Source organism: Dasypus novemcinctus, chromosome 12, assembly GCF_030445035.2.
Source record: "Dasypus novemcinctus isolate mDasNov1 chromosome 12, mDasNov1.1.hap2, whole genome shotgun sequence".
Classification (NCBI taxonomy): Eukaryota; Metazoa; Chordata; class Mammalia; order Cingulata; family Dasypodidae; genus Dasypus; species Dasypus novemcinctus.
Window position 1 is genome coordinate 98,809,336 of NC_080684.1, and position 14,999 is coordinate 98,824,334.

Consider the following 14,999-nt stretch of genomic DNA (forward strand, 5'->3'; position numbering starts at 1 on the left):
GCTGTGGGGTGGGGCGAGCTGGGGCCTGTGACGCACCCTCCAGACGTGTCCAGACACGGCTGCCCATTTCTGAGTCCAGCAGAGGAACCAGCTGCTCTTTTGGAGGAGCCGACTGCGCCCCCACATGGGTTGCCACCTGCACTTAGGCCACGCCTGGGGCTGCTGTGGTCTCAGCAGAGGCCTGAGGATGGGGACAGCGGGAGGGGGTGGCCAGGAGGTGGAGGGATTGAGGCTGGGACAGGCCGGGGTGGAGGGTAAGCAGGCCTGCGGGAGAGGGCGGCCACTCTGGAGGCTGGCAGGCGGGGGGCGGGTCCTGGCTGCAGGCACTTCCTCGCGGGACAGGTTAGCTCAGTGTGGGAGCCTCGTAAACGGGGACTGTGCTGGCCACCTGGAGGACGGGTGGGGACTACATGAGGCCATGGCCATGAGGACAGAGTCAAGGGGGGGACACTCAACAGAGGGCAGCTCCTGCCCCCTTACCGCAGACTGGCACCCCAGCTTCCTCCTCTCCCACACCTCTCAGTCGCCTGCCTTCTTCAGTCACGTGCTTCTGCACCTGCTGGCGCTCCTTCAGCCTGTGGCCTTCTCCCTGCACCCGCCTCCCTGGGGCATGCCAAGGCCTGGGTCAATGCCACCCTCCCAGGCCCCGAGGCAGCGAGAGCGCTCCCTGCTGCGGCCTGCCTTCCCTCTCCTCCCGCCAAGCCTCAGACACGCAGGATTCCTTCTGTTCCAGGCCTGCTCCCTCGACACTGCGAGTCACTGCCAGCAAGGAAGGGACATCTTCATGTCGGTGTCCCTCCCCCTTTAGCTGTCCACCAGCCACGTGGGCCCAGTGGCTGATGGGCCTTGGGGAGTGGAGAGAGCACTGGGCCAAGCCCCCTGGGGCAGCATGCCTGCCTCCGGGGGCCCCTCCAGGTGCAGAAGGGGGGTCCGCTGATGCTCCATTTCGGGAGCCCCCCGAGGCGCCTCTGTGCTGCGTGCCTGCGAGGCCACGAGGGCCAGGCACCTGCCAGCCCTGAGGGTGGGCAGCGTCGCACCACAGGTGGGAAGGGAAGCAAGTGCCCTTGGGGTGCTGCCACCATGGCTCCCAGTTGCTCCCAGGATGCCAGAGACCTTTAGGGGCAGGTGCTATTTCACCCCCATTCTAGAGACCAGGCAACGAGGCACAGGGAAGGCAGGCAGGGCTGAGCTGAACGCAGCCCACCTCCAACCGCGGCCCCCCACCCCAGCCAGCCTGACTCCTTAGCACCCACGGGCGTCAACTGAGCGGAGAGAACAGATGCAAAGCAGGTGGTTAATGAGCGGGAGCTATTCCCAGTCCCCGGCCCTCTCTCCTCCCGCCCCTCTCCTTTGATTTCCTTCTGCGTGGCCCAAGGTCAAGGAGCTACCCCAGGGGCCAAGTCCCAGAGGCCCTGGCCCGGCTCTGCAGTGCGGGCTGCCTTGGGCAGGGGCCGTGACCTCATGCTCTTTTGTCTGCCCCACAAAAGCCGCTGTGCTGTGCGCTGGGCGCCTCTTAGGTTCCTGAATGAGCTGCCGGCTCAACCTTCTCGCCACACCCACCTCGGTCGGCGCCACCTGACGCTGCCCAGCAGCTCTGTGGACCACCTGGTAGCTGCTGGGTGCTCAGCCGTGGCCCCAGAAGGGCACCACCGGCCGGATGCCTCGGGATTCCTGGGTGTGCCGTCCCGGCAGGGGCCCGCGGCGGGAGGGAGTGGGCCGGGAGGACGACGAGCTGCCCGGCGTGCCCGTTCAGGGGCCGGCGCTGGGCGGACGGGGCTGCCTGGGCCAGCCGTGTGGACTCCCACTTCTACTCCCACCCTTCCCTTGGCCCGGGCCCGCTTCCAGGTGTAAAGTCCCTCTCCTCCTTCAAGACTCTGCTTGGACGTCATCCCGGCCAGGGCCCACCCCCTGCGAGGCGGTGTGGGGAGCGCCCCCCAGGCTGCCCTGCTAGACCTTTCAGCAGGTCACTTCTCACATCAGGTTGAAATGATCGGCTTCAGGTGCTCCTCATGCAACACGCAGCCGTGAGCTGGCAGGGTGGGACCTGTGGCCTTTTCGTTTTTGTGCCCCCTCTCCGGGGCTGGGGCCTGTAGTCTGGCCACAGGGGCATCTAGACCAGTGTCCACACGGCCCGGCGGCTTTACTCAGGCCGACCCCCACTGACGGCGTGAGGGGAGGGGCCAGGAGGGAGCGTGCCTGGGCCCTGGGCTGCCGGCAGCCACGCGGCTTCGTCAGAAACATCTCGGGAAGGTTCCCAGGGCCCGCCACTCCCTCCCCGGGACCCTCACCACATCTTCCCCTCACCCCAGGAGGCTGTATACCGCGGTCAGGTTTTAGTAAATTTAATTGTAAAAACCGAGACATTTATATAAATAAGACCACTGTGTAAAATATGATTCACCCGTCTACTAAAACCCTTCTCCCCACACTCAAAAAGAAGATAGAAAACCCAGCAGAGATAAGAAATACAAATTAGCACGCGGTCCCTGACGAGAAGCAAGAGGCAGGCCAGGCTTCCCTGCTGACGGCCTCGTGGGTGAGGACACTCCCGGCCCAGGTGCCACTGGAGCCTCAACGGCACCTCGAGAACCCGCTGGACAGCAGTTCCCAGCCTCAGCCACTGGCTGCCACTGCACGGGAGCAGCAGCGCAGGCGCAGGGGCCTGGTCCCTGGAGGGGGCGCACAGGGGTAGAAAGGCTGCTCTGTCCCTCGTCCCTCTCCCCTCTCGTCCCTTGGCTGGTGAGCAGCTGGTCCAGCGAGACGCAGCACTTGTTTAGCCTGGGGGCAAGGTGGGGGAAGGTGCTTCCGGGGAGGGTCGCAGCTTCTCCAGAGGACAGGGAGAGAAGCTGCCAGGATCCCTGGAGAGGACAAGCTCCTTCCTGGGCCACTAGAGACAAGGACAGTGGACCCCTCACAGCTGTGCTGGGGATGGAGGAAGGTCGTGGGAAGCTGGGACACAAGGGGAGAACAGCGCCTCGAAAGGTGGGACTGGCACATCGCCTCACCCCCACTCTCCTTCACCCTGCTGCACCCCTCACCCCTCAACATAGAGACTGCTGCCCCCCTAAAAGCCCGGGGCTCAGAGTGGGCTGGCTGAGCGCCTGGGGACAGGGACAGCAAGAGTCATGCACTGGGCATGGCTCAGGAAACTGGTACACAAGGACAGAAAGAAAAGACCCCCAACTCTCCTTCGAAACCAGGACCTGCCTGAGGCTGCTCCCCATCCCTGATGAGTGGCAGAAAAAGGCCCTGCAGGGGACGGGGTGCAGGGAAGAGGATGGGGTCAGGAGCACTTCCAGACGCACACAGCCAGGGTCCCCCCGAAGTACAGGTAGAGGAGGTTCTTCACCTCGTGGGTGATCTCGAACCCAAAGCCTTCGCCGATCACCACGTGCCAGGAGGAGCCGAACTTCCTGTCCATGGTCTCCTTGATCATCTTGGCGGCACTCTGTAAATGAGAGCACCCTCGTCAGAGAGGCACGTTTCGGGGCGAGTGTGGGCACAGGACGGCTCCCTCTCCGGGAAGCACAAGTCTGGCTCTGAGTCTTGGCAGAAGCAAGCCCTGGTGTCCTACTATTGCGTCCTGCACATGGAGCCTGGAAGGGTTTCTACTCGGAGAGCCACCTTCCAGGGGCCCTGACACAGGGACAGAAAACTGGACCTGACCTCACTAGCCACGAAACTGGCGACGGCAGTAAGGCGAGCACGGGGACTGGAGGCCGAGCCCTGGGCCCGAGTTCTGGCTCGGCCGCTTGCTGGCCGTTTCCACGGCAGGACCAGTCCCGTCCCTCCTTCTGTAAACCGGAGCCCCAGCTGCTCTCAGGCCACCCGGAGTGAGAGCCCGGAGGCCACTCTGCAGACTGTGGAGGAGTATGCCCACCCCTGCGAGGTGGCCGGTTCGTCTTTCCCCTGCTCTGCCTAAGGGGCTCAGGGAGCTCGAGGGAGCGAAGGCTGCCTGCTTCCCTCAGTCGTGGCAACAGGGGCTTCTTCCTGTGCCTGCTCTCTAGAAACTCCCACCCACCGCATGAAGAAGAGGCGAGGAGGAGGGGCAGAGCGAGCAGCCTCTGAGGGGAAGGCCCCTCTGGGGCCCTTGCTGTGCACGGGCAGGACCCGCCACCGACGGGGCTCCGCCAGAGCCAGGCGCCACGTGAGCAGGCTGCGTGCCCTCTCAGTACCAAACCCTCATGGCTCGCTCAGGCAGGAAGGCATCAACGCCACCCCCGTTTTACAGGCAAGGAAACTGGGGCTTAGAGGTGTGAAATGGTTTGTCCAAGGTTGTAGAGCCAGGCAGGGTTGGAGACAGAATTTGAACTTGGACCTGGCCAGCCCAGAGCGTGGGCTCTCATGGGCCGGCGTCTGCTGCCCCAGCAGCTGCCACGACATTGACTCGCTCACCACCAGGATGCTGTTCTCGTGTCGATGCCTACCGGCATCTCCCTGGCACCTAGAATTGTGCCTGGCACTGAGCTGGTGTTCACCAAAGGGTTTCTGAATGGATGAATGACACATGAATGAATGCCTGGGTGGGCCTCACTCACCGCTGGGATGGAGCCAGGGGAAAGGTGCCTGCTCAGCAGCCCACTTGAGATGGGGTGCATGGGCAGGGGTGTCAGAGAGTCCCCTCTGGGGCCGGGTGTGGTCATCACTAAGAGGCAGCGCCCACCTCTTCCCTCCCTGGCCCTTCCCCACACTCCAAATGCTTCTAGAAAGGCCCTACTCTAGTCCGCCCAGGACTCTCTGGAGTTGGCTGCAGGAGACTGGGGCTCGCCATTCACCCATGGGGTCACCAAAGGCACGAGGGGCCGCCTGCACTGGTGGCAGTACCTCGTTGTTGTTGGAGAATTTCTCACAGGCTGTGACACAAAGCTCCATGGTCTCCACTCGCATCTCCTCTGGCATGTCCGAGTGCTAGAGACAGGGCAGGGGTGACAAACAGAGAGAGGCTTAGCCCGTGACCTGGCCTTCGCCTTCCTGGCTGGCCTCTCTGTCCCAAGCTTAAGGCATGGACACTGGCGAGCTTCCCTGGGCATAGACTGCTGCCCTTTATCCAGAGGGTGCCCATCTCCTGACTAAGGGCATGTAGTTGGAGCAGAGGGGGTATGGAATCAGCAGAGCCACCTCTGCTCCCCAGCCCGGGCCCCTTATAAGGGCCCGAGGTTGCTGACTTCATTGGCACCAGGTGCCAGCCCAGGCAAGGCCTCGGAGCACAAGGGACTCTCACAGAGGAAGCCCGAAGAGGCAGCATGGCTCCTCTCCACAGCTCCCAGCTCCCTGGCCTCTCTGACTGCTCACCCCATCACTTTGTGGACCCCCCACCCCTCCCAATGACCGGAAGCCCTGGCTCCAGCTCAGCCTCCTTCTTCTCCAGTGTGCTCACTCTTGAGGCGAGCCCAGCCTGTTCCATGGGTTACACGGCTTTGATGTGGGGAGGAGTCCCACATTTTTATTTCCAGTTCTACCCTCTTCCTTGGCTCTGATTCACGTGTCTAACTGCCCACTTGACAACCTCACTTAGATGTCTACAAAATAAGCCACAAACCTGCTTTTTCCTCCATTTTCCCTCTCTTGGTAATTCATACCACGTTCTCTCCCATGGGCCAGGAAAAGACCAACCCAGCGAGTCACCCCTGGCTCTTTTTCCCTCACCCCCAGCGTCCCATGAGTCCTGAACTGGCTCACGTCTGGCCACCTCTCATAGCAGTGACCTAGACCCAGCCACCCTCAGCCCTCTGGGCCTCTGTGGTAGCATCCTCTCTGGCTTCCCACTTCCACTCTGGTACCCTAAAATCCAGTCTCCTCACAACAGTTGGAGCGATCTTTTTAAAACATAAAGCAGATCACATCACTCCTCTGCTGAAACCCTCCACTGGCCCCCCACGGTGCTGAGGACAGAAGCCACGTTCCTCACCAGGGCCTGCAGGCCTATGAGGGCTGCTCGTCACTCCATTCCAGCCACACGCGCCTTCTGCTGCTCCTCAGAAACGCTAAGCTCACACCCACCTCAGGCCCTGGGCACTGGCTGCTTCCCTGCTTGGAGGAATCTTCCCCTGGATCTTTGCAAGGTTTGCTCCTTAACTAGTCAGGTCTCTGGTCAGAAAAACCTTTCCGGATGCTAACCCCTACTCTCTTGCCCCTTACACCTGCTTTAGTTTTTTTTCCTAGCACTTGTGCTCTGGAACCCTGTTCTTAAACTTTTCCCTCACAGGAGCCAGGCCCTTGTCTTGCTCACCACCATTTCCACAATGCCCAGGGCAGGGCCCAGTGTAGAGCAGGCGGCCTAAACAAACACTTGTCGAATGAATGAATGAGTGAATGAAAGAATGATCAGTGGACTCCGAGGTCTCTAGCCTGAGCCGGCAGAGCCCTTCTCCAATTCCTCCCCCTGCTGTCCTGCAGGGGATGGGCAGCCCCGGCCTCTCTCCAAGGCTGCGTGGGTCCTGCGGGCCTCCCTGCTCCTCCTCGGGGCTTACCCTGACCAGAGGAAAGGTCTGCAGTCGCTTATAGTCAGCCTCATCTTTCTTCCCTTCTGTTTCTCCCATGATCCTTCCACCGTGACCACTGGTGGAGAGAGCGGGGCTTTCAAGAGGTGCCGAGGCTGGCAATTAAGATGCACCCGGGAGATTCAGGAAGCAGGCCCTGCCAACTTGGTGGGAGCAGAAAATGTCTTTCTCCAAGGGGTGCTGTAGAAAACAGGAAAAAAGAGTTGGCTTTAAAACCATAAATCACAAATTAGAACTGTCTCAGTAACGATTTGACACCTCCCCATCTTAACTCCTCCGCAGCCTTTCCCAAATGGCCAGCACGTCTGCAGACGGGAGATGAGTCAACACGAGATGCCGGGGCCTGGCTGAGAACACACTGGTACGAGGCTGCAAGCCCACGCTGTCATTATCAAGACAAATACTGACGGCGGGCCAGTGCCGAGGCAGCCCGAGGGTGGTGGAGCGCCAAGCCAGCAGTGAGCAAACGCAGCTGCCCTGCGTGCCCACCATGGCCATGTCCCGACTTTCCTGCACGCGTGGTGAGCCAAGGAAATGCTCAGCTCACGAGCAGCAATTCTGGGGGTACTGGCAAGTGAGGTTCCTGGTCTGCCGGGGGAATGGGCAGAGCTATGCTCCAGGCCCACCTAGGTAGGCCAGACTCCCCAGCTTTTCCTGGCCATTCCCTCTCTGGCTGCCCTGTCCGTTCTGGCTGGCCCAGGAGCCAGGAGGCCTGGGTGCTCTAGTGCTCGTCCTATCACTCTCCAGCAGTGGGGCTTTGGGCCCGAGAATCCCTGTGCTAATGCAGGGCCGTTGTATTAGGTGAGATAATGCAGGGAAAGCAGCTAGCACAGCGCCAGGCACACAGCAGGGACATAATAATCTGCTGGTCCCTCCTTCGGGCTCATAGGAGACTTGAGTGAGAGAATGCATGAGGCTAGACTGGGAAGATATAAAGCCCTATCCACAAAGAAGGATTTTTTTCTAATAACAGACAGGCATTTCCTAAAGAGACAGGCCTGGATCCTGAGTGATTGGGGGCATCGCTTTCTATAAACGTATGCTATAAACCAAAGGGCTTTTTATCTCAGAAGAAGAAATACTGATATAAATGAATACAAATCATCTGGTTGTTACACCCATTTTACCAATCCATATTGGACAAATACAGCCAAATAATATAACTCGAGTATTTTTCACATTTCCAAATAAACTTTCACTGCCTGGCCCCCAAGCCACAAGCTGCCTAGCATTTTTAGGTAACCATGGGCAGCCTGCATTACGCTGCTGAGGGGCCAGCCCCGGCTCTCACTGCTTTCCCTGCGTTTACTCTGGTTCTTCAACAACCCTGAGAGTTAGTTAGGCTCTTGCCAAAGTGATCAAGTGACTGGCTAGAGGTGCCAGTAAGTGCCAGCGCCGGGATCTGCAGCTGGGCCCTGCCTCTGGGACACTTGGCCCCTCCTGACCGCCCCGCTTGACAGGCTCCGTGCAGACCTGGGGGGTAGCAGACACACAAAACATTGGTGGGACCAGCCGCCAGGGGGCTCGTGTGATCCCAGCAGTGAGATACAGATCCAGCCTTCCCTTTCTCAGTCCTGTTGCTAACTGGACCCTTCTTTGGCCAAGCCTCGGGCATTCTGTGCACTTTTCCTGGGCTGGGCTGTCAATTTGATCCCACTCCCTGATGCTTCCCAGCACATTGTCAGGTTGGTTGCAGGCCTAGCACCAGTCCCACTTCTCCAGGACACTGATATTTTCTGATTTCCCAATGGACAGACAGCTCTTCTCACATCAGTCCTGGGCATTTATATCACTCAGAGGGGGAGTGAATGTAGCTCAGTAGTTTGAGCACTTGCCTCGCATGTATGAGGTCCTGGGTTCAGTCCCCCATACCTCCTAATAAGCAAAAAAACCAAAACCAAAAACAAAAATAAATCTATATACCACTCAGAGATGGGGGTTTTTTGTTTGTCTCTACATATAAAGTAGCAAGTTACCAAGTAAAATCTCACTGTACTTTCAGCTCATGTTTCTTATTTCACAAAATCAAGTGAATCATTTCGTCTTTGCTCATTAAAATCAAGGCTCATCTCCAATTCCATTCTGTCCTCCCAGATTTAGTAATGGCCACTTCATGGCCGCCTCCGCCTCATTACTCAAGGTGGGACAGAAGGTGGCAGCGGCACTGATGATCAAAGGGGAAGGGCCTGATGGTTTACTTCCCAACATTTTCAAGTGGGAACTTAATGAATCGGCTGCTTGAGCATTTTTCTCCTAGCTATTTCAGTTTGAATCAGCTCACTGTTGGTGCCTGAAAAGTGCTTGCAAGTGGGAGCCCGGGAGGGTACTCAGTGAAGTCAGGGTCTCTGACAGCAGCTTGAACTCTACTTCCACATAAAGAATCCCAATGAACTCTCACAAGGCTTCGGAGTTACAACCAAAACCCATTCTCCAGGAATAGAGAGGGTCAGTTATCAGGGGCCAACGCCTTGAAAGAGTAGAGAATGGTGTAGGTCCACGAGCCAGAATATTTAGAATCAAATACCAGTTCTACAGTGGAAATGAATTCGCCTCACTTCCTTGCTTTATAACCTTGGACAAGTAATTGACCCTGAGCCTTGGCTTCCTCCTGTGGGAAATGGGATACTAAGTCCCATCTTCTCATTCTCAGAAAGTCATACCAAGCACCAAATACAGGCACATGAGCAGTGTGAAAGCGTAAATCTCTCTGCCCCGGTGTACTCTTGCTAATCTCTGCTACCGCCATCTTAATAGCCAGGACTTCAGCAACACGATCCAGCCACATTCCTTAAGCACAGTGACTTCAAAGAGCTCTTCCTAATCACTACACAGCCTTCTGGGAATTCAAAAGGGATGAGACCGAATAAAAAGGAACAGTTACAGATGATGTGTTTCCAAATGCAGAAAGGCAGAAGAATATTTTATGAAGCTATATCATTAGAGTACAGCTAGAGTCATTCAGCTGCAAAGAAAAAACCCTGCTGAAGGAATGCTACCCAAAATAGCAGAGCTAGAGATTTTAATAACCTTATCAGTCTTCCGTGCAAATGAATGTGTGCCTGAAAGCTCCAGGCCACAAAAAAGTCGCATCAGGCCTAAAAGAGCACCTTCTAATGATGTGGGCTATGGGTGGAAGGCTCTTTGTCTCTTCAGAGATAACTAAGTTGTTTGACTTGTGGGTGTGGAACGGTAAGAGGCTGCAGTCCTGCCCTTAGGGACAGTGGCAGCGGCTCCAGTCCCAGGAAATGTTTAACAATGCAAGGGCTATAAACTAAGTATTTAGAGGAAATACAAAAACCAAATACGCTAAAGGCTTATCTAGAATGTCTGGAGTCCATGCTAAAAGCTTACCTAAGATGTGGAAGATATATGCTAATTGAAGCCTATTGAGAACTGAAACAAAGGGACCATTTGGCCTTTCCTCTCTGTATAAAAGAGGTTTGAAAATCTTGTTCGGGGCTCGGGATTCAAACAGAAAGCTCCCGAGTCCTGCCGGCTGTCAATAAACCATTTTCCTTCTCAAAATCATTCCTGAGTCCTGGCCTCTCTATACTCAAGTAATTGAACTTCTCTCAAATTCTACAACACTAATAATGCATGTGTTCCCACGGCAGGTCAGCAGGGTATCTGAACCTGCCAGGTACTGGAGCTCGCGGCCATCACACCTGGCCCCTCCTTGTGCACAAAGCCAGCGGCAGCCTTCCCCTCGCTCTTCCTCTGCCCCTCACACGCGGCCCCTCTGCATGCCTTACATGGTGTCACCGATGTTTGATGTGAGATGGGCAACGGGGGACAGAGAGCACAGGCTCTTTATCTCAGCACCTTGCTAAAGCCAGAGTCTCTTGTCCCTCTGTCCCTTGTTCTTTTGTGGCCCTGACCTGAGCCTCCACTTATTGTTTTGCTTCTGAAGCATCTGGGAAGAATCATCATGAGGGTTGGGGCCTGTGGGAGAGTTGGGGAAAACGAATGGGTTCTGGGGAATAAGGCCAGAAGTGTCTGCCAAGCCAAGGGGGGGAGGGAGATGGCAGGTGCCTGGCCACTCAATGCCTGGAAGCTCTGCGAGGTCGGAGAACACGCTCGGAGCACCGCACAGCGGGTCTGGGTGTAGGCTCCACAGGCAGATCTAACTCCCACCTTGCTCTGCCTCGGACAAGGGCTTGCCACGCTAAGCCTCGGGTTTCTCATCTGGAAATGGAGAACAAGGATAGACTCTGCGTCGCAAGGTTGCCGGGAGCAGGAAACCGGGCGATGCAGGCTAAGGGCAGAATTCCCAATGCCAAGGGAGCAGCTGGTAAAGGCCAGCTCATTCCTGGCACGGCAGGAAGGGAACTGGTATGTCTTTCTTCATATCCCAATCAACTCGGCTTCTGAACACTCAGGCAAACAAAACAGTGTTTACCAAGTTCCCACTGAGTGTAAATTAACACACTCGTACTGAAAGAGGAGAGGCACGGGAAATTCCATAAAGAGCTGGGCCGGAGACAATAGTGTGGTGACACTGTGCTTTCACATTCATTGCCTCATTTCATCATCAGAACAAACCTGTGAGGGAACATCTGTTCCCAGTTCTCAAAGCACCTGAGGCTCAGAGAGGTTTGTAGTTGTTCCTAAGTGGCACAGCCAGCAATGAAGAAGCCAAAATCTGAGCCCAGATCTATTCTAACTCTACTTTCTGTGATTTCTCACTTGTCACCAGCAAGTAGGAGAAAGACATTAACACAAATAACTTCACCACTCAGCATCTCCCAGTCCAGCCATCTGTCCCAGCATGCCTCCTGCTTCCAGCCTGTGTACACCTCGGCCATTCTCTTTTCCTGACACGTCCACCTTCTGCCTTCTGGCAAATAAATCACAAAGCAAGCTGGTAACGTGAGGAGAAAGGAAACTAAGGACTGTAAAGCATTCCACCAAGATGTTGGCAAAGGCAGGGAATAACACCGAAGACCAGATTTAAACTTCACAGACCAGTTTAAAATGGGAGAAGCTAACACAGGGTTGCCAATGTTTAAAATTTTGCTAAGTAAGACTTTAAAAACTCTCATTACCCACTATAAAAGAAAGGAAATTTCAACTGTAAGGAGGTACCTGCAGAATAAAGGATAGCCCTTCTCAAGAAGAGTTCTCTTTCATACACACATATATACACAAAACACACAAAGGTTTTTTTCCATTGTAATTTGTTCTCAATCTTACTAAGGAGTGGTGCGAACTTTTGAGGTGCTTTAGATCACACAGAAAGTGGGAGGGAGCGTAAGAGAGAAAAAAAAATCACCCCATAATTATTTATTTCTGTGAACAGAATAGATCTGCAGTGCTCAACATTTTCCTTTCGTATAGCACCATGTGATAAATGACATTGACTCACATAGCACAACTTCATGAATGTACCGGAATTTGGATGAAATCCCAAACACTTTTGTCAGGACACAAAGCACAATAAAAAGTCAGAACCATCACAGCTCTTAGCTCTTCAGGAAAAACAGCTGCTCACTAGAGACAGTGGCTCCTGTAGCCTCCTTCTCCCTCCACCCCCTTCTTCCCACTCAAAAGAACACACTGGAATGTAAAGGACAACTGTAACATTATCACACAAATAAACTCGAGTTAGCCCTGGTTTATTACAAAAAGCTCATTCACAATTGCTAATTACTGGGCATATCTCACTGATCCCTAGGTGGTGTGGTGAGTCCAGATGGTCCCTGAGGCTAAGGGATGGTCTGTTCTCCTCTAGATGCCCCAGAGCATGAAGTCCAGTGTCTAGAACTTGAGAGAAGTCCAACAAATATTTAACTTATAATTAAATTACATTTGCCTCTGGGAAGGGAGAGGATTGATCAAATCCATTCAGTAAAACATACTGAATATTTACCTTGCATCAGACTCCTGGATGGATGTTTTACATATAGGCTTTCATTGATCCTCCCCAACAACCCTGTGTGACAGATACTATATTAGCCCTATTTTACTGATGACCTTGGCTGAGAAAGGGGAATTTGATCCCAGTACTATGACTTCAAAGATTATGCTTTTTGAACTACTGTGCTATCAGCAAGAGACAGTTCCTGCCTTTAAGGAGCTTACAGTCTAATATGGGAGCCCCAAACACACAAACACACACAGACACACACACTTAACGAACTATGGTTCATGGCGGAAAGTGGTAAGTGCGAAGAGATAGATGTAGAGATAGACAGAAGAGAATTCCGGAGGGGAAGAAGGGGTGAGAGGACAGTAAGAAAAGCTCTGTGGTAGAGGTAGCATGAAATCGGACCTTGAAAGGTGAATGGGAATCATGACTGGTGGATGAGGTGAGGAAGACCTTGAAGGAAGAGAGATGAATAAATACAAAAGTAGGAAGGCAAAAAGCTCAACATGTTTTCTGGAAAAGTTCAACAGTACAGGTTTGCTAAAGGCTAGAATTTGGCAGAGGAGAATGGAGGATTAAGTATGAGAAGAAAAAAGAAGGCTGGGGTTGAGTCTTGGTAGTGTGGAAGGACCCTAAAAACCAGGCTTAAGAAGTATGGCTATTTTAAAATGGAGAATGGGAAACTCTTTGGAGCTCTTTTGGTGGTTAGTGACAATTATTCTAGTGGATTAGGTTGAAAGGAAGAGAGACTGAAGGTAGGGGCACTAGTTAGTATGGCAATAGCCTAGATGACAGGCATTAAAAACTTAAACCAGGGTGGCAGTTACAGGAACGCAGAAGTGAGATCCTCATGGAGACAGAATCTACCAAATTTGGCAATTGCCTCAGTGAAATGAACATGGCAGAGCAATTATGATGCCATGGGAGAATGGTGGTGCCACTGACAGAGACAAGGGAACCCATGTAGAATAGATGGGAAAGTAGGAAGGTGGCCAGTTTGATTTTAGAACTACTGAGTTTAAATTGTTGGTGAAGCATGCAAATGGAGGTGACTAATAAGGAGTGGGAAATCACGAATCCCTGATTATAGGAGCAAAAGAGAAGCCATCTAATCCAACTGTCACATCAATACGGCACTCTCTACCCCCAACCCTCCACCCTCAAAAGTGTCCCTAACCAAGGAAGTCCAGGAGAAAGATCAGAGCTGGAGATACAGATTTGAGCACCAACTGGAAAGATGATGCTGATGCTGGGGATGGATAACATTTCACAGAGGGGTAAAATGTGGACAAGTAAGAGATAAAGGTAGGAAACCAATAAATACTGAATCTACCAAGCAGCTAAACTGGACTGGGCTCTATTCCTCAAATAATATTATCCTGAGAAGTTCAAAAGGAGGTAAATGGTAGTATTTTGATTTTACATATGCCCACCTTAGAGCCCAGGGAAGTTAGGTAAGTTGCCTATCCAAATCAGGTTTGCCAGTCTCTTTTCACCACACTCGCTATTCCTTGAGACATCCCGGGAAGACCATAGTTGGGACCAGTCAGGAGTCCCAGGATGTCGCCAACTCTTCAAGCACAGCGGTCTGGACCGAGGCGACGGTGATCAGCGGCCCGGCCGCAGGCAGTGTTGTTAGCCTGCAAAAGGCGGGGGTGGGAATCAAGGCGCTGGGGAAAGGCGGGTCAGGGAGGATGCGTGAGCGCGAAGCTGGACGGGACCTCGGATGGGTAAAAGGCGGCCTGTGGATCGCGATTCCGAATTTGTCACCACCGAGTTCGCAGTTCCCCGAAGGGGGTTGGGGACTGGGGCACGGCAGGCAGGAGACTGAGGAGGGGCCTCCTGGGTGGGCGAGGTCCGGCCCGTTCCGCGTCACCTCCTGCCATCCCTCCGGGCCGGCCCTCCCCGCCCGGCTGCCCGTCGCGCCCTGGGGCCTCACCTGCTCCCGCGGGGGCCGGAGCCGGGGCGGCAGCCAGCTTGTCCCGCCAGGGTTGTCAAGGAGCGAAACAAGAGTGTCTTAGCAACCAGCAAGGAAGTCCTGCCCACTCACCGGACATCTACGGAAAGTTACTTTTTACTGGTGAATAAGAGTGTCAATCAGTGCTGAAGGGCCCTAAACGCAGATATTTGCATGGAAAAAGGCGGGACTGAGAGGCCAAGGAGGCGGGGCTTCATTATAGCTGTCTTAAGTGTGCCTGTGGAGCTTTGGACTTACTGAATGAAGTTAATTTACAGACGTGAGCTTTGAAAAGCAGTATACCTCGGGAGTTTCTTTTAGTCATTTGAAATAACAAGTGCCATTTGTTGGTGTCGTGACACTGAACTGCTATTTTATTAGCGTCTCAAAAACCTAATAGTAACTAGTATTGATGTAGGATTTTACTATTAGATTCTCAACACAAGACTTGTAGGTAATGATGTTTGTGTTGCCATTTGAACTGAGGCTCAGAGAGTTGAGTAACTTTTGTTAAAGGAAAGCATTGAGGTAAAGCCCCTGGAGAAGGAACCCAGGTCCTCTTTCCACTACCTGGCACCCTCATATATTTGCCTAGTTCTAGGTATAGGAGACATTTATACCATCTAACTTAAAGACATGGTTTTCTAGATCCTTGGGAAGGAAAATTAATCTGAAA

At 53.9% G+C, this 14,999-nt stretch overlaps 1 protein-coding gene across 2 annotated transcripts; it reads right to left on the minus strand.

Annotated features, from left to right (window-relative positions):
* Window positions 1-2,326: 2,326 nt before the first annotated feature.
* DNAL4 (dynein axonemal light chain 4) lies at window positions 2,327-14,412 on the minus strand. 2 transcript variants are annotated; one of them, XM_004447855.3, is made up of 5 exons: window positions 14,306-14,401; window positions 13,800-14,006; window positions 6,471-6,680; window positions 4,825-4,908; window positions 2,327-3,448 (listed from the first exon to the last, which is right to left on the minus strand). In XM_004447855.3, exons 3-5 carry the CDS (start codon window positions 6,537-6,539, stop codon window positions 3,284-3,286), a joined length of 318 nt encoding a protein of 105 aa, XP_004447912.1. In that variant the 5' UTR covers window positions 6,540-6,680; window positions 13,800-14,006; window positions 14,306-14,401; the 3' UTR covers window positions 2,327-3,283. The 2 variants fall into 2 exon arrangements, with proteins under 2 accessions (XP_004447912.1, XP_004447913.1); XM_004447856.3 differs by lacking the exon at window positions 13,800-14,006 and having other exon boundaries at window positions 14,306-14,412.
* Window positions 14,413-14,999: the final 587 nt, after the last annotated feature.

Bases quoted from the DNA above. Each gene is read 5' to 3' on its own strand.
- DNAL4 (XM_004447856.3), bottom strand. From the start codon at position 6,539: ATGGGAGAAACAGAAGGGAAGAAAGATGAGGCTGACTATAAGCGACTG. The intron at 4,909-6,470 runs GTAAGCCCCGAG...CCCTGTCTCTAG, and splicing joins AGACCTTTCCTCTGGTCAGG to CACTCGGACATGCCAGAGGA. The intron at 3,449-4,824 runs GTACTGCCACCA...TCTCATTTACAG, and splicing joins AATTCTCCAACAACAACGAG to AGTGCCGCCAAGATGATCAA.